At 40.1% G+C, this 19,454-nt stretch overlaps 1 protein-coding gene and 1 pseudogene across 2 annotated transcripts in view; one reads left to right on the forward strand and one right to left on the reverse strand.

The window, feature by feature from the left end:
- Window positions 1-9,196, forward strand: part of MRPL30 (mitochondrial ribosomal protein L30) — a 32,684-nt gene extending 23,488 nt beyond the window's left edge. Inside the window, exons 1-6 of one of the 2 annotated variants that reach the window (XM_024571874.3) lie at window positions 38-193; window positions 3,815-3,892; window positions 5,256-5,336; window positions 8,443-8,589; window positions 8,822-8,895; window positions 8,974-9,196. In XM_024571874.3, the coding sequence (XP_024427642.2) occupies window positions 3,836-3,892; window positions 5,256-5,336; window positions 8,443-8,589; window positions 8,822-8,895; window positions 8,974-9,106 (492 nt within the window). In that variant the 5' untranslated portion in view covers window positions 38-193; window positions 3,815-3,835 and the 3' untranslated portion in view covers window positions 9,107-9,196. Of the gene's footprint in view, window positions 1-37; window positions 194-3,814; window positions 3,893-5,255; window positions 5,337-8,442; window positions 8,590-8,821; window positions 8,896-8,973 lie in introns of those variants that run through there. The other variant, XM_053925119.2, reaches the window with a different exon arrangement.
- LOC112315162 (large ribosomal subunit protein eL30 pseudogene) lies at window positions 7,416-8,164 on the reverse strand (annotated as a pseudogene).
- Window positions 9,197-19,454: the final 10,258 nt, after the last annotated feature.

A 19,454-nucleotide genomic window follows, 5' to 3' on the forward strand; every position in this document is an offset into this window, starting at 1 on the left:
GGAGTGATCACGTGACACAGCAGGTCTCCTCTAGCAGCGCCGGGCCCTTGAGTGGGAGGGACTCAGCCGGAACGAAAGTGTAGCGTTTTGCGCGTACTGTGACGGCATCTAATGAGTGTAGCACGTGATGGTCTCTCCTCTGTTCAGCTTCCTGTCCACGGTTAAGTTCAGGCCTAACATTTAGCAACTGCTGGTGAGTGGGGAATACGTGGCCCAAAGTACTGCATTCTTGCTAGGAGTACATGCATTTGTGGGAACCATATGTAGGTGTGCGTTGATGTTCCCTATTTGAGTTTGCGGGTCACAGTAATCTAGATGGGCCTGTGTCCGGCACTGTCCCTTTGGCTTCCAGAAAGCCATTGGCCGACCTGATCCCGTTTCCCAGTTGGAGGGATTCCGGACACACGGCTTGTTGAGTGAGCCCGGATGCTCAAAGTTCAAGGGCCGAGCCGCCTAGGCTGGGCAGCCCAGGAAAGGAAACTGAAGTTTGGTTTAGCCTTTCCAATGCCTCTGCTTTATTCATAACGCTAGCTTCCCATTGGGCATCAGCGTAATTTAATTAGTTAATGAAGATTTTTAAAATTGCTTTATTTTTAAGTCGCTGCATTTTAAAGGTGCACCTTCTGAAGTTAGCAGTTAAAATATTTGCTATTATACTGAAAGCTGATTTTTGCAACCATATTTTGGTCGCCACCTACCCAAAACTGCTTGTGCTGCGTATTTTTGCCAAAAGGCACTTAGGCCGCCTAGTTCTTGGAAGGCGTTAGGAGTTGAAAGAAGGGGTGTTTGTTGACTTAAAAGATTTCGGTTTCTCAGAAGGGGGATTTTGTATTTTTCATTTTTATTAATGCCCGTCCCCCTCCTTATAAAATAGATGTCTCTTTAGGAAAGGAAATAGTTGGTTTTTTTTAAGAACAATTGCATGCATGGTCATTGTAAAAAGGACAACAACAACAAAAATACTATCGGACTTTACAGGAGGAAAAGGGAAAAATTGCCCAGGGAGCCTGCTCCCCGCCCAGAGGGTGCGATGGGGGCGGGGGGTGGTTATGTTAACGTTTTTTCCAACAGCCTTCCAGTTTTTCTGTGTACACACATTCACAGACATTGTTTTAAATGGAAATGAAGATTATACTTCTCATATGATGCATGTATTTTCCTATTTTGCATTGGTGCAAAAGTTATTACTTGAGGTGATAAACACAATACAGTGTACTGATGATGTGTTGTGGAATTGTACAGTTGTATAATTTTGTTAACCAGTGTCATCCCAATAAAATCAATTAAAAAAAAACCCTTTTGATTAAAAAAGTTATTGTACAGTAGGTGATAATATAGTTGTTTCAAGGTCCAAGAATTATGTCTAATTATTAAGAATAACCTTTACTAAAACACAGCTTTTAACTGTTACACCTTCTGAAGTCTAAATGAATGAAATTTGTTCAGTAGCAAAAATTAATTGAGCATCTACTACATGGCAGGTGCTGCTTTAGGTAGATGTTTGGGATACATGTGAATAAACAAAACAGACCAAAAACAAACTTTAAAAATCCTTGTTCTAGTGGAACTAACATGTTAATCAACAATAAACAACAATAAACAACAAACTTAACAGTTAAATTATATAAGAAGGTAAGTGCTGTGGAAAGAAAACAAAAGTTCATACTTTGTTCAGATTTTCTTAGTTTTTACCTGATGTCCTTTTACTGTTCCAGAATCCCATTCAAGATACTACATTACTACATTTAGTCATCATGCCTCCTTAGGCTCCTGACTATGACAACTTCTCAGGCTTTTCTGTTTATCATGGCCTGGACAATTTTGAGGCAGTCAGGTATTTTGTACAATGTCCCTTAATTAGAATTTGATGTTTGGCTCTTAAGAGGGATGTTACGGGGTTTTGGGAAGAAGACCACAGAGGTGAAGTACCATTCTCATTCTGTCATATCAAGGGTACAGGCTAGTAACTTGACCTTTATCACAGTTGATGTTAGTCTTTATCACCTGGCTGGCATAGTGTTTGTCAGGTTTCTCTAGTGTTGTGTTATTTTCTCCCCTTGCTAAATTGTCCTGTGGGAGCAGGTCATTGAGCACAGCCCACACTTCAGGGGTGAGTGGTTTTACTCAACCTCTTTGTGGGGGGAATATCTACATAAACTATTTGGAATTCTGTAAGGGACATTTGTTTCTTCTCATTCATTTCATTCACTTAATTATATCAGAGTGTACTCATGGTTATTTTATAGTTTGGATTATAAGCCAGTACCTTGTTGCTTATTTTGTTGCTCATATTATTCCAGCTTTAGCCATTGGGGGCTCCTATGTCCCTTTGGCATCCCCATGTCATTTTTATTTTTTGAGTGAACCTTTCTAACACTACAAGGTGTTCCAGACTCACCTTTATATATCCCTGCTGCAGCCCTTTACTCAACTATTTCTCCAAGGAACCCTGGTTCCTTTTATTAGAAAATTCTATTAGAAACTAAGATGTGGTCACTGGATGTGGTCATTTTTACTGGGATGCCATTCCTATGAGGTTCTCTGAGGTAACAGAATTAGTCCATGTTGCATCCATGTCTATAATTGTGTCTCTCTCCATCGACATCTATACTGAGCTGAAGCTGAGTTCCACCTCTAATCCCATGTCACTGGACCATAGTGATCATTCTAGCCTTCCCTTCTTTGTGTAACCTCCTCCAACAGTGACAAACCTGGCTCTTTGGAAGGTTTTGAGCTGAGGAGTTGACATGATTTAGGGCTTAATGAGATGATTGCTGCTATAGAGAAAAGACCTTATGGAAGTGGGAATGGAAGCAGGTAGGCCAATTAGGAGGCTTTTGTTGAAATCTAAGTGATAAGGGAAAGATTTAACAAAATGTGAAGCTAACTGAGTTGGGTTAGTATTGTAGTAATGCTTAACTTGGGAGGCAGAGAAGTATAGTAGAGAAAATAATTTTGCATTACCTATTTGATTGGAGGGCCAGAGGACTAAGCACCTCTTCTAAGGAAGCCTCAGTACAAATATATATAACAACCAGCCAAGCAAAGAGTGGCTGATTTGAACTAGAAACTGTTATGTTGTATTATATAATGTTTGAGGTCTGAAGTCCTGCACCTTATCTTTCTGCTTTCAGAGTATGTCAGTGTAGTAGGCTATAATTGTTACGTGTCTAATAAACATGACTTTCAAGTCATGGAAGCAATGTGCGATTTGTTAAGAGTAGTTTAAAAAATACAAATAAGCAAAAAAGAGGGCTCTGCTTTACTTTTTTACAGAAAGGGATTATGATTTAGTGAAAATGCACTGAACTAGGTATTAATGGAATTGAGTTCCAGACAATATACTGCCTGGACAGCTGGGTGCCCTTGTGTGAGTGATTGAACTTTCTGGAATTCGTTTTCTCCCTACATAGAGTAAGAGGGCTGTCAGTTCTAATACTAGGAGTAGGGATTTCTTCAGTCCCTTCAGCTCTTTATAAATTTTTTGGTTCTGTGACAAAGCATTCTTTTTTCCCCCCTCATTGTTGAAGATTTTTTAAATGATAGTAACCCTCATTGCTCCATTTTTGTTTAAGCAACAGAGACTCTAACTCATTTGGTGAAAATGGGATATGGTTAATATATAATTACTACCCATGGTTTTGCTGAACTCTGAATACAGTATTTACTGTACCTTAATCCTTTCCCTTATTGTATTAAAATAACCAAGATTTAACTCAAATTTCAATCAAGTTTACAATTAACTTGCTGCGGTTTTAAACAGAGGGGAGATCCGTTCATTTCCAGGACATATTTGACCCACTTCTACTTACAGCCTCTGCAGAGGACAGTCACCATGGTCATGGCTGGGATTTTGCGCTCAATCGTTCAGAGGCCCCCAGGAAAACTGCACGTAAGTGTTTCTTTTTAAGAGTAATCTTTTTTTTTCTATTTCTTTAAAATTTTTCTTTCTCTTTTCTAATGAATACAACATATGAGCAAGTAAAACTTAATTAATTTATATATTAATTTATTTTTAATGTTGAGGGTTAATTTTGCTTATTTATGGCGTATCTGCTCTTATCCCTAAACATTTAAAATCACTAAAGATCTTTTCCTGGAGAAGATGCTGCTAAAAAATGGCCAGCATTGATTCCCCTTGGTCTATCTTAATCTTTTTAAAATTTTAGGGATTTTTTTTCCCTTCAGTTATGAAAAGAGTACATTTAATCTTAGAAAATCAGAAAACTGTAGAAGAGCAGAAAGAAGAAAAACAATCTCCCAGAGACCATTAATGTTCATACTGCCATATCATTCCTTCAAGTCTTTCTTTTAGAAACTGTGGTGGTGCAGCCTAACCTATTCGTGAGGGCCACAGTCTAGATACAGACCTTCTGCTGTAGATAATAGTAATATCAGGCGCTTTACATACGTTACCTTAACCTCAGATTAAACGCATATGGTCAGTATTACTTCCTTTTTATAGCTGAGGAAACTGACCCTCTGAAAGGGTGTTCATTTCTTACAGCTGGTAGGCACAGAAGCCTAGTGTTGGTGGCATGTAAAAACCTGTGTTTTTTCTTTGTCTTCCCCATCTCCTCCTGCTTCTGCTCTTGTTTGTTCATGCCATCTCTGCAGTTTAGGGAGGGCATATGGGAATGATTATTGCCTGTCCAAAAGAGAGTTTCCTGGCTTGAAGGATTGGCCCTGACTCCTTTCTCTTTTGCAGATTGAGAGAAACAAGCCTGGAGGATTGTAGGAAGGGAACAAGAGATAGGAACTAGAAGTGATGGAATTTGGGGGACTAGAAAGAAAACTGGACACTCATTTTGACTTTTACTGTATTGTTGAAGGTGAATTGTCTAGAGCAGGGGTTGGCAAACTACGCCCTGCAGGCCAAATGCAGCCCACTACCTTTTTTGTAAATAAAGTTTTGTTGGAACACAGCCACGCCCATTTGTTTATATATTGCATAGGCTATTTTTGTCCTACAGTGGCAGAGTTGAAACTTGACAGTGGAAAACATATAGCCCCAACCTAGAAATATTTACTATCTAATCCTGTACAGAAAAATATTGCCATTGCCTGGTGTAGAAAGTCTGTAATTATGTGCTTTTGTTTTATATGTTAGTGGTAAGATTCATGTTGGGGGCTGAGATAAACATGTAAAAATTACAGCTTAGGTAAAAACAGACTTCTCGTCACCTCGAAGTTGGTGAGTATGGATTTCTGCACTGGACAGACTTCTCAAAAACTAATGTTTTGTTATATTTTAGACTCTGACAAAAGGTGTGGAGTCTCTTGTTCGTACAGATTGGATTCGTCATAAATTTACCAAGTCAAGAATTCCAGATAAAGTAAGAACAAGGGTTTTTTTTTTATGTTACTATTTTTAAAATGTTATTTTTAAAGGTTCTTATCTTTGTAATATTGAAAATTTTTATGTTAAATCATTTGTGGATATAGGTAGGATTGCAGAATTTAGAATGTAGAAGGATTTATGTAAATGATTATTAAAAATAAACATGTGCCACTTGTCTTCCAAGTAGTGGGTTTTAATCATCTTAGAATCTGTTTATTACTATATGTGTTTTTTTCCCCTTAATATTTTATATTTTCATATCACCTTTGTCCAGAGAAAATAGTCTTCCTCATACTCCCAAGCTCTGTCTTTGTGTCTGCACATTCCTTTTCTATATTGGCTGTTGCCACTTTGCATCTTTGAGTTTATGTGCTTTGAGTGGATCTGCTAGGTTTATGTGCATGTACCATTTTTTCAAAGAACAGTGGTTAGGCCCCCCCATTGATTTTTGTTTTGTATTGTTTTTTAAATAAGTAGACTTTTATTTCCTAGAGCAATTTTAGGTTTATAGAAAAATAGAACAGAAAGTACAGAGAATTCCCATATAGTCCCTCCCCGACGTACACAGTTATCCTACCAATGTCTTATATTAGTAGACATTTATTAGATTGATGAACCAATATTGGCACATGATTATTAACAGGTTTATAACTAACATCAGGGTTCACTCTTTGGGTTGTACACCTATGTGTTTTGACAAATACATAGTGTCCTATATCCACCATTACATATCATACAGAATCGTTTCACTGTAAAAATTCTCTGTGCCACGCCTCTTCATCCCTCCTTCTCATCCCCCAATGCCTGGTAACCTCTGATCACTTCACTGTCTATAGTTTTGCCTTTTCTAGAATGTCATATAAGTCAGATAATACAGTATGTAACCCTTTCAGACTGGCTTTGTTCACTTAGCAATAAGAAGTTAAGGTGCCTTGATGTCTTGCCATGACTTGATAGCTCTTGTCTTTTTCTTTCTTCTTTTTTTAGTTAAATGTATTTTAATCCAAAGAATGATAAATCACAAGTTAACTAGAAAATCTCTGGCTAAAATCAGGAAAAACATGAATTTACAAATATTAAGTTGTTTTCCATTAAAGAAGTGTCTGGGGACTTAAGAAACAAAACAGGTTCTGGAAGTAATGAAAGCTACATTTTTTTTAAAGATTTTCTTTATTTAGCCCCGGCTGGTGTGGCTTAGTGGCTTGAGCACCGACCTGTGAACCAAAAGGTCATTGGTTCGATTCCCAGTCAGGGCACATGCCTGGGTTATGGGCCAGGTCCCCAGTAGGGGGCATGCGACAGGCAACCATACATTGCTATTTCTCTTCCTCTCTTAAAAATTATCTCTGAATTTTAATTGTTTATTTATTTTTAGAGAGGGGGAAGGGAGGGAGAAAGAAAGGGACAGAAACGTGTCTTTGCAACTGTTATACATATGTAAGCATACACACACACACACACACACACACACAGGGGTCTGGCACAAATAACGCCCCTCTTTTATTACAAAATCATAAGCATGTAATTCTGTAACATAACAATATCACGCTCAAGCACACCATATGACATTTTAGGCGAAATGTTCAAATTAAAACTATGAATTATTGCATTCATGTTATTATCCTACCAACCACACTTAAGCAGGCCTTACTTCTGCTGGACCCTGTATATAATTCTTAGAATCAGATGGTATATGTCATATTATATATGGTACAGATGAAACAAATGCAAGACCCTGCTATACCTAGTGGTGTGGAAAGGTTTGGTATTTTTTTTGTTCTTGTGGGGGGTTTTCTTTGTTTTCTCAATAATGCATTATGGTCATCTTAATGTTAGTACCTGCAAGGTAGTGAACCTTACTTGTTTTAGTGTCAGCATTGTATCCAGTAGGATACATTATAATTTGTTTAGTTACATCATATTTTTTTTCGTTTCATTATTAGTTTTATTTAGAATGTATGCATCATAGTTTATTTAGTCTGTTGAGGAACATGGATGTACTTTAAGTTTTTGATGTACTTAGTAGAAATTTCATATATTTAGGAAGTTTTTCTGTGGGATAGCTTCTAGAACCTTTTGATCCTTAGAGAATCAGTTCAAATGTCAGCTCTGTTGAGCTTTTTCTGATCGCTCATAGGCAGTCATTTGTCTGTATTCTCATAGTACTTTGTATATTTTTTTTATCATATTCATGTTTTGTTGTCATTTTAGACTTATATGTTTGTTCCTCCATTTGAGTAGGGGTAGGGGGTGCAGCCCAGTGCCCAGTTCATATAGTGCTAATACATTCTCCTGGCGTCCGAGCTCTTTATTTTTATTTTTATTTTGTTTGTTTGTTTTTAAACCAAGCACTGGCTAGTTTTATTAAAGAAAAATTTTGCACGATGTACTTTTTGCCAATCTGTTCTGGTATTCTTCTAATGATAGCAGAATCACCTGGACCAGTGATAGCCAGTGTGCATACTCTGTAGTATTTTCCACACACTATGCCCAATTCAATATTATTGCTGCTGTAGTGATGGACACCCGCCTTGGCCAACATGGTATAGCACTCTATTTCTGATTTCCTCAAGGCAGGACAGTTGTTCGTGAGGTTGACCGTTTTGCTTTGACTGGTATGATCATCTTCAGAGTCTGCTTGTACCCCAGCACGTACTTTCCACTTTTGATAACAATTTGGAGCCTAGAGTTGATCTACTCTAGTGACTTTTTGTCTTTTTCGTGACTACCATCTCCGTGCCTTAGGTATGGGATGGTGCCAACCAAAAGCAGCTGCCAGGATGGCCAGGGAGCAGGAAAGGAAGGAATTCCCACAATGCCCATCCAAGTTCTTTAGAGTCATCTGGTTGCTCCTGCCTTGCCCTTCAAAAAAATTAAACCCTTGCCTGTGTGATATTTTTCTTAAGAGTATGAAATTCTTAGATTCTATCTATCTAAGTAATTAGACTAGTAGAAATGTTCAATTTGAGATTGAGGATTATAGAAAGATCAGGGATGACATCATTATGTAGTTATTTGGGAGTGTTTTTAGGGGGGGAAAAAGGAGGTACATATAAATTATATAAATTGAAAATTTACCACTTATGATTCTTCCTTTCTAGGTGTTTCAGCCTTCACCTGAAGATCATGAAAAATATGGTGGGGATCCACAGCACCCTCATAAACTGCATATTGTTACCAGAATAAAAAGTGTAAAAAGACGTCCATATTGGGAAAAAGATGTAATAAAGATGCTTGGATTAGAAAAGGTATGCGACTATCTTAGTCATCTTTAGCTTTGTTTAAATTTGCTTTAAATTTGACTTTTTTAAGTTTAAGGTAGACATTTAACTTTTTTTTATTTTAAATGTACTATTTAGTGGAATGCACTTGCAAGTTTGATTTAGGCAGAATGAGCCTTCACCTTAACATTTTACTGAAACATGGGACCATCTGTGTTTTTGAAATTGATCTTTAACGCTGTTTTCCTTTTGTTTGTAGGCTCATACTCCTCAAGTTCACAAGAACATCCCTTCAGTGAATGCTAAACTGAAAGTGGTTAAACATTTGATAAGGTTTGTTGTTTGTTACTTCAGAGAGTTTTAAAAAGTCATTGCCTAGTATAATTCTAAAATCATTTTCTTGTGCCACAGAATCAAGCCTCTGAGGTTGCCACAAGGACTTCCAAAAGAGGAGGACATGGCTCACACCTGCCTCAAGAGCACCGGAGAGTTAGTGCTGCGGTGGCATCTAAGCCCTGTTGACCAGGAAGCAATTAAGTCCTAATGCCAGAGCTGTTCCAGGTTAAAAAGTGCAAATCATTTTCATTTAACGACGGTGAGGAAGTGTTCTCGTTAAAATATATTTTAAATGCTAGTCGTTTTTACTAAGTATGGTGTGATTCTTTCTTACTATAGGCTTGAAGGTTGTAGTGCTGTTATTTGGTTTAGTACTCTCCCCTTTGCCCCTGACAGTGTCACTACAACATGGCTGAGAGTGGCATTGTTTGAACATCTAGGTTCATATGTCACCTTAGCAATCGTCATTAACTTGGGGGAAAAAATTTTGTCTCGTTTAACTGAATTCAACAAACTCTGTGAGTAGCCTTTTGAGTGAGCATTTTGTTAGGTATTGGAGAAATCCAGAGCTGCCCTTCAGGAGCTTACAAGCCTGTTCTGCCAGAGAACAGAGTTTCAGCCAAAGTCATTAAACCTTGGTTGCAGCTAGACCAGACAAAAATAGTATCTATTTGGCCTAAAGTTTACTGATGTTCTTTGAATTCCTAACTAACCTCTGCCAACAGCTGAGGCTGCTTTTTTTTTTAAAGGAAGAAATCTTTTATATGGAATTATTTCATTTCCCTTTTTTCTATTTTAGATACCTAGAAGGGGTGGGGAGAAATAAGAATCTCGGGAGAGGTGCAGTACTGGGAAATTCTGTTGATGATGGTGAAGAATTCAAATTCTAGTTCCCCTTTGTTTTCTTTTCTTTCTTATAAAATTTGTCTCAAGCAACAATAATGTTGGCATATTCATGGTTTGTGATCCCAGTATCCATCCTATCTTCGGTCTTTAGGTTTGGGGGCACCAAGCAGAAGTACTGCCTGAAATAAAGCGAGAACAGATATTCTTTTCTTTTTTTTTTCATTTTATCATCACCAAAGGATATGTTCATTGATTTGAGAGCAAGAGGAATGGGGAAAGAGAGATAGAAATAGATATCAATCGGTTGCCTCCTCTATGAACCCCAACTGGGGCTTAAACCCATAACCTAGGTATGTACCTTGATCAGGAATCAAACGCACAACCATTTGGTATATGGGACAGTGGTCCAACCAACTGAGCCATCTGGCCAGGGCCAGAACAGATATTCTTAATTAATAAAGACAGTTACAATGTCAATTCAGTAATTATTAAATATCCAGTACATGTAAGGCCTGGAGGGGACACTAACTACAAAGAGCTCAGCGTAACTGAAGAGGGACCTGTATGCCAAACAAAGAGTGTCCTTGCTGCAATTGGTTGGGACAATTGTGTACATAAAAGCTGGCACCTGCTAATTTATTGCCATTTCTTTTACTGTGGAAATATTAACATTTAAAACAGGGAAAAAGGACATATTAATTTTTACCCAAAGATTATAATAAAGTTTGTGAAAGTATTTTTAACCTCAGTAGTCCCACAACTGGAGAAAAGATCTAAATGTTAGATTGAATATTTAGAAATAAAATTGTCTTTAGATTTGAAGAAAAGTCTATAGGGAAGATATGGCCATAGGCTACTGCATTAGATTTCTATTGCTGTGTAACAAATTACTATAAACTTTGCTGCTTAAAACAACACATGCTTATTATCTGACCATATCTGGGCTTAGCTGGGCAGTCTACCCAGGGTCTCACAAGGCTGCAGAAAAGGTGTCAGCCTAAGCCAGGTTATTGTCAGAGCTTTGACTGGGAAAGGGTTGGCTTCTAAAGCCTCTCAGATTGGTGGCAGAATTCATTCCTTATGGCTATAAAGATTCATGGAAAGTTGCTTAGTCAAACCCAGCATAGGGAGACAGCAAGATGTATGCTACACTCTTAGGTGATCGTGTGAATGCAGTCATGTACATTCCATTACCATTGTTACATTCCTTTGGTCAGACTCAAGTCTCAGGTGCTCCCCTTAGTCAAGAAAGAGGGGAATTACCCAAAGGTGTGACTACTGGGGGCAGAGATCATGGGGGCTTCCTTAAAGTTTACCTCTCCATCCTCAATCTGGACCCTGGGGGATTCCCCAGATTGGCATTTCTTTGTCTCACATCATCATTTCAAAACTTTGTAAGAACTTCTTCCTTAGTCTTGTCTTGTTTCAGGAGGTTTTCTCTAGCCTGTTATTGGTGACCATTGGCCTTTGGTCAAGCTCAGAGAGGCGAAGTTACCCAACCACTGCCTTTAAGGACCAATCCAATTCTCATAAAGTCTTCTCAATCTGAAATTGCACCTTTTCCAGGCCAAACACCTGTTCCCTTCATCTTTTCTTATTACAATTCTAACTAGTCTGTTATTCTTACTGGCATAATTTCACCAAGGACAATTTGGAATTGCACTGGCCATTTTGGGGAACTTTGAACATGAACATGGATTGTGTATGTGGGAGGTCCCTTAAAACCAGAAGTGAAGAAGCCTCCATGAGGAGATTATTTATCTTTTTTTTTTCTAAAAAAAAATAGATCATTTTGTTGAATACAGGTATATCTTTTCCTTCCCATACTTTGAGAAGTAGAAAGTACTGGGGTTTTGATCACACAGCTTGGTAAGATTTTTAAGTGTCCAAGATACTGTCTAAACCATCTGTAACACTTTGTGTGTGTGTGTGTATATATATCAGAACCTATTCTCCTTTTTTAATATTTCATTGGTTATGCTATTACAGTTGTCCCAATTTCCCCCTTTGCCCCCCATCACCCAGTACCCACCACTCCCACAGGTAATCCCCACACCTATGTTCATGTCCCTGGGTCATACATAGTTCTTTGGCTACTCCATTTCCTATACTGTACTGTACATCCCCGTAGCTGTTCTATAACTGCCTATTTGTACTTCTTAATCCCCTCACCTCTTCACCCATTCCCCCACATGCCCCTCCCATCTGGCAACCATCAAAATGTTCTCCATATCCATGATTCTGTCTCTGTTGTTTGTTTTGTATTTTAGTTTCAATTGTTGATATATATGGATTTATTGCCATTTTATTGTTCATAGCTTTGATCTTTTTTTTTTTAAATAAGTCCCTTTAACATTTCATGTAATAATGGTTTGGTGATGATGAACTCCTTTAGTTTTTTCTTGGCTGTAGGTCCTTGCTTTCATGATTTTGAATATTTCTTGCCAGTCCCTTTGGCCTACAAAGTTTCTTTTGAGCAATCAGCTGACAGTCTTATGGGAACTCCTTTGTACGTAACAGCTTTTCTCTTGCTGCTTTTAAGATTCTCTCTCTATCTTTAACCTTGGGCATTTTAATTATGATGTGTCTTGCAGTAGGCCTCTTTGCATCCATCTTGTTTGGGACTCTTTGCTTCCTGGATTTGCATGTCTATTTCCTTCACAAAATTAGGGAAGTTTTCTTTCATTATTTTTTCAAATAGATCCCCTATTTCTTGTTCATTCCCCTTTTTTTTTTTTTTTTAGCACCCCTATGATGAGAAAGTTGGAACACTTGAAGTTGTCCTGGAGACTTGTTACACTCTCCTCATTTTTTTGGATTCTTTTTTCTTGTTCTGATTCTTTTTTGCTTCCTTATGTTCCAAGTCATTGATTTGGTTCTTGGCTTCATCTATTCTACTGTTGTTTCCCTGTAAACTATTCTTTATTTCATATAGTGTATCCTTAATTTCTGACTGGGTCTTTTTTATGCTGCTGAGGTCCTCACTAAGTTCCTTGAGCATTGTTATAACCAGTGTTTTGAACTCTGCATCTGTTAGACTGTTTATCTCCATTTTGTTTAGTTCTTTCTCTGGAGTTTTGATCCGTTCTTTCATTTAGGCCATTTATCGTTCTCTTGTCATTTTGACCGCCTCCATGCGTTTATTTCTATATAATAGGTAGAGCTGCTCTGACTCCCTGTCTTGGTAGCATGGCCTAATGTAGTAGGTGTCCTGTAGGGTCCAGTGGCACAGCCTCCCCTATCACCCAAGTTGGGTGCTCAAGGTACACCCTCCTCTTGTAGTTAAGAATAGGGAACCATTCCACACATGGGAAATGAGGCCCAGCCCCCACTCAGAAAAGCCAGTGGGGAGCAAGGTTCAGAGGGCAGGACCCACGCCCACAGTTCTCCCGTGGGGAATCAGGCCTGCATTGTACCTAGACCACTATGAGACTTGCTCTTGCTAAAACTCCCTCACCCTGGATTGAGGCAGCAAATGTTTGCTGAGTATCTTTAAGCTCCTAAAGTCTGTGCTAAACCACCCAAGTATGGAGTGTAACCAGTTCGACCACTTTCCCCCTTGAGCTGTAACATCCTTCTCTTTGAAGTAATTAGCAGTATTCTATCCTTTGTTATCTGTAAAAGGTAATCATGTACAGTGAACCTGTGCATGCCCAGAAAAGTAATAAAAGCCTGTCCAGGCAGGGGTCGGCTCTCTCTCTTGGGCTCTCTCTAGCCCTCTTGCCCTCTCTCACTTAGAGAGTGGCCATGCCATCCCTTTTTCTCCACAGGATTTCTGTAGTCCATGTGTATTTATCTACTGCTGGCCAGGATCCACATCAATTGAGCCTTGATTGCTGTTGGCAGATCGATGGGAAGGATTTACCTAGGCCAGTCAACTGCAAAGACTGGCTGTGACCCACTAACCAACAGCCTCCTCCCTCTGTGGAGGATCAGTTGTGCAGGGGTAGGATGGTGGTGCTCTGATGTGGTCTGTAGCTGTCCACTGTGTGCCCAGGCTCTGCAGTTTCCCAGGTGGTGTGGGTCAAGGTCAGCCCCCACCTGTGTTCTACCCAGGGCTACTCTGTATGAGCTGTAAAGCAATAGGGAGTGACTGCTACTTGTGCTGGACACAGAGGTTCCCAGGTGAAGCCAAGCTCTGGGTCTAGGCTGGCTGCTGCTAGTGCTGAGTCTGGGACCACTTAGCAAGAGGTGTCAGGGCTGCAGGCTTACTGAATGGAATCTAGGGAATCTCCAGGGCAGGGCAAACAGTGTTAGCCAGGTTGATGGAATATCAAGAGTATGGCACAGGCCTACAGGCTCTTGGCCCTGTTGGGGGAGGGTTCAGAAAAGGGACAATGGCTTCTGCCCACCTTTCTGTCTGGGAGAAAGCTGTCCCCCAGCTCTTGCCTTGATGCCAGACACTTCAGCTACTCCCTGTATGCCACTGGTGCCTTTCAAGCTGCTACTTCGGTGCTGGAGCTTAGAGGGAGTGACTCGGAGTAAGTGTGTGTGGGTTCTTTAAGGCGAACTACTTGGGACTCCAGAAGGTTCTTCTACTGACTCAATCCCTGTTTGTTTTTGCAGCCAAAATATGGGGACTTATCTTTCTAGCACCTGACCCCTAGTCTGCGGTGCCTGGTGTGGGGCTGGGACTCTTGCTCCCAAGATATCCCTCCTGAATATTTATATACCCTGTGTGGGTGTGGGACCAGCCCTTTCTGTGTCTCCACCCCTCCTACCAGTTCAGATGGATGTGGTTTCTTTAATTCCGTAGTTGTCAGACTTCTACTCACCTTGATTTCTGATGCTTCTGAGTGATGGTTTTTCTATATATTAGTTGTAATTTTGATGTGAATGTGTGAGGAGGCGAGCCACGTCTACTTATGCAGCCATCTTGACGGGAAGTCCCAATATCTGTTTTCTGTATCTAAACTTTATCTCTTAATTTTAAGGTCTTAGGTAAATAAGTTAATTAATAAAGAATCCCTTGAAGTCTGGACAGTTTCTAAATAAATACAAACATTAGTCACTGAATAACCCCAGGGAAACAAAGAAGCTCTCTCTTTCTCTCCCTGTCCCTCCATGACCTGCACTCATTCCCATTTGCTAGCATATTTTCTCTCCATAACCATGTGACCCTAGTGGACTCTAAATGTGGGCTCCCAGTGGGAGCCTGGGTAAAGCAGCATAGCCAGGAACACAAGCCAGATGAGGACTGAGACCACTTAGAAGCCATCTGTGATCTGGACTGGACTAAGCTTTGATATGGCATAGAAACTCTGGACACTGGCCTTCCTGAATACATGGCTGGGCTTTTTCCATGGGAGGGCAGGTGAAGATGGGACATTGAGAACCCAGGAGGGTAACTCCTTTGATTTTGCACCAAACACCCAAATAAACCTTACCACCAGGTCTCATGCTCGCTTGAGAGACCCTGAACATGCTTTTTCTCAAGACACCATAAGGACTCCACTTCCACCAACAGCAACCCTATGAACCAATGTCACCCCCAATAAATTTTTTAAAATAGTAAAAGTGAAAGTCATGAGAAAAAAATGATTTTTAAACTCCAAGAAAACGAGGCCTGGACAAGTGTGGATAGACTCTGTGTGGCTCAGACTTACACAGAACTGCAAACAGCTGAGGGCAGTGTACAGTGCTGGATTCCCACTAGGTGCTTCGTATTAGCAATTGGACTTGAACTGACACCCAGGAGGAAGCATCTTATGACTGAATCTAAATTTCCTGCCAAAGTTAGCACATGCTAGTCATGGTGAGAATCGTGCTAGCCCTGCCTGGACTGGGCCTCAGCATAAGCCCCAAACTAAGATTTAACTGAGGAGGAAGCCATTTTCATGTGAGAGGCACCTACCAAACTGACATTTTAATTTGCAAGTGTGGAATGTGCCAGGGGAGCAGGGGTGAGGGTGTGTGAAGTGGCTCTGTGCTGAAGGCCACAACATTTTCCTGGAAAATGGCTTTTCAGCCACTTTATTCCAGCACATTGCAAGCTCCATTCAACTGGCCAGTTAAGTGTTTGCGGTAACTCTTGGGAAATGAAAGTCTCGCCACTAGCAGTCAACCGTGCACTTCCTGTGAGACTACAAGGAAGAGAGGAAGCCAGGAGAAGACCATTTGTTTCTACTTCTCAGGAACCTTATCACAATCTACCCTTCCATTCATCACCCCCACCACTGAATCCCTGCACAGTGCAGAATGTGAGACCTTGCAGGAAATGTTTCCATTTCTGTATGGCATCTAATAATTCTGCAGCCTATTTTCTATTGTTTATATGAGGTCTGTCCAGAAGGTATCAAGCCTTATATAATATGAAAAATAGAGACATTTATTAAAGAAGATACAAGAGACATCATACGTAGGATAACGAGGCTTCAGTCCCATTCAGAATAGGCACCTTGGGTCCTCACACAGTTCTCCCAGTTGCCATCAGCTGCCCTGTCGTATTTTCCTGAATCTCATCAATGGTCTGAAATCTCTTCCCGTTTAAAAGTGATTTTTGTTTTGAGAAAATCCAAAAGTCGAAGTGCGCTAAATCTGGGCATAGGGGGCCTGAGTCACCTGGGTGATTTTGACGTTTCACCAAAAAACTGCATGAGATGTAATGCATGAGCAGGCGCATTGTCATGATGAAGCTTCCAATCACCAGTTGTCCATAGCTATGGCCTTCTGAATCATTGGAATAGTTTCTGTGGAGGAATGTTCAAGCTTACTGCAAAATTTGATGCAGATTCATTGCTCTACTTGCTTAGTCATTTTGAATGTGACAGCCACACAGTACACATGCTCACTCAATGGCATCTACTGCCCCCACTAATACAGTGAAGTTGTCTTTGTTCATACATGTTCATTCCAGTCCTCTCTCCTTGGCTGCCAGGTTACATTGATGTCATCCAACCATTTTCATTATATTAACAATGGCTGGGCTTTTTCCAGACAGAACTTGTAAGCTGCCCTGAGAAAGTTAAGAAGCCTTGCTGCTTCTACAGCATTCTAAAGTTGTGAGCTACACCGAGGACACAGCTACTATTGGTGTAAATATTGGCTATTTGATCTGTGGCCATTTGACAAGCCCAAGTTAAAACAATTCAGCTTTCTGGGCAGATCTTATTTTAGGTAGATAAGAACTTTCAATTATGTACACCATGGAAGTTATTGCATATCTAGCTTGGTAATGTCCCAGTTCATCTTTCAAAGATCAATTTGTAGACCAAATTAAGTCAGCATTATCAATAGGAGTTTCCTGTAAACCATTCCTAGGAACAAGAAGGTGATCAGTAAGAAAAATGCAATTGTGGATGTCTTCATTCTGCAAAGAAGGTAGCAAAGTTGCTGGATTAAGACTTAACGTCAAGTTAAAGTAATATTAGGTGCAGAACGTAAGAGCCATTTGACTGCAGAGTCAGTGAGTATGATGAGAATTCAGTGGAGATTCAATGGAATGAGGAACACAAACAAAGGAGAGCCCATAATTATCTTCTCTGAGATGGCTGTCATGCAGGGAGCAAGCCCTTTGGCTACTACTGAGTCTAATTGCTGACTTTAATATCCTAGAGGTCTATGGTAATCTATGCCTTTGAATTAAAATTTCTAAAAGCATTTCATTTATATCTATGTATAAAAAGTTAGAAAGTTTATCATTAAGTTGTCCCAGAGCAGGAGGTTGAGATAATTCTTTAGAGATTTTACAGCATGTTTATCTTCTGGGTTATCTACTGAACTGGATCAGGCCAATTTGATTTTAATAAGACATACAGAGGCTAGGCCATTAATAAAAATTTTTGGAATCCAGTTGTGACAGTATCCACTCAGGATCCAGAGTACCCAGGAACTCTAAGCTGTTTTTTTGGTTGGTTTGTTTTTTTAAGAAAAGGAAAGAACATGATTCTTCCACCTCTTTTAGGGTTAATTAGTAGACCCTAAAAGAGGTGGAAGAATCTCTTATGATAGATATTATCATGTTTAGATATTAGATAAACAAGGTATTTTACCTGGGTAAACAGAATCAGAACTTGTCCTTTGAGACCCTATGTCCCTTTATGGCTAGCTGTGGTAATAGGTTAATTGTGTCCTCTTGGGAGTTATGTTCTAGAGCATAAAAGTGAAGCATCTACATATTGGATTAGAGTAGAATCTCTGGGAAATTCAACACCATTCAAATCAGCTTTTAGTATCTAAGACAAATAGTTGGGACTCTCCATATAATCCTGGGGCATAGTTAATGCCTGATCTTCCCAGGTGAAAGCAAAGAGGTCTTTTAACAGACAGGTCAGGCCAAGTGTCTGAGAGAAGTCAGGGGATGGGGAGAAAAACTCCAAGGCAGAATTGAAGATTAAAAACAGCTTGCCCTCCCTTGTGAAGGGAGGGGCCACAGAAGGAGGGAGATTGCCTGATGCAGACAAGCAACTCATGACTCAGGGGAAGGGAGTTTGTTCAGAGCGTGCATGGCTCAAGACTTTGCCCCCTTACACAACGTGGCAGCTGGAAGCGGGGCAAAAGTGAACATGGCCAATATTAGGCCCCACTGATTGAAAAGGTGGACACTCCCACTGGTTCCTGGTGCACATGGCATTTGGGGAGAGGGCTTTTAAACCATAAACAGGTAGAGGCCTCTTTCTTGCTTTGCCACTTACGGGCAGGAGTGGCAGATACAGGGACTGCTTGGGGCTTAGGCCTCACACAGCCAAAAGCCAACTCACAAAGGCGGGGTCCCACACTGGGATGCATGCCTCACAAAGCACCAGTCTTTGGGATGCTATGACCCAATGCAGTCTGGCACATTGGATCCTAGACTGCTTCCTCTCTCTTGCCCTGAGAGCAGTATACAGAAGCATGAGCTGGGAGGTTCCTCATGGGTGGAGCTTCCTGTGCACAACCATCTGGAATGATCTGGCAGTGCACCTCAGACCCTGAGATAGAGAGAGGGAGAGCCACTGCGAGGTGATGATGACTCTGGCACCTGAAAGACAGAGAGTCTGGAGCTGGAGAGACAGATCCATTCAAGAAACAACCTTAGGCTACAAATTAGCAATAATGGGAGAAACTTCTGGACATGGATTTGGACTTTAATCTTCCTGGGGGTGGCTAGTTTTCTTCAAAGAGACCCATCTCGGAACAAAAGACCTACACAGACTAAAGTGAAGGGTTGGAAAATTTTTTCCAAGCAAATGGACAGGAAAAAAAAAGCTAGGGTAGCAATACTTATATCAGACAAAATAGATTTCAAAACAAAGGCCATAAAAAGAGACACAGAAAGTTATTTTGTAATTCTAAAGGGAAGAATCCACCAGGAAGCTATAAACATTGTAAACATATATGCACCCAATATAGGAGCACCCAAATATATAAGGAAAATCTTGGAGAGCTTCAAGAAAGATATAGACAGCAATACACTTATAGTAGGGGGTTTTACACCCCATTGTCAGCAATAAAGAAATCTTTCAAACAATCAACAAGGACACTGTGGCACTGAAAGACACATTAGATCAAATGTGCTTATCTGATATATACATAACCTTTCAACCAAAGAAGCAAAATACACATTCTTTTCAAACATACATGGAACGTTTTCAAAGATAGACCACATGATAGGACACAAAACAAGCCTCAACAAATTCAAGAAAATTGAAATCATATAAAGCATTTTCTTGGACCAGAATGGCTTGAAACTGAAATGAACCTCAAGGGAAAAAACTCAAATACATGGAGAC

The sequence above is a fragment of the Desmodus rotundus genome, chromosome 5 (genome assembly GCF_022682495.2).
Source record: "Desmodus rotundus isolate HL8 chromosome 5, HLdesRot8A.1, whole genome shotgun sequence".
NCBI lineage: Eukaryota > Metazoa > Chordata > Mammalia > Chiroptera > Phyllostomidae > Desmodus > Desmodus rotundus.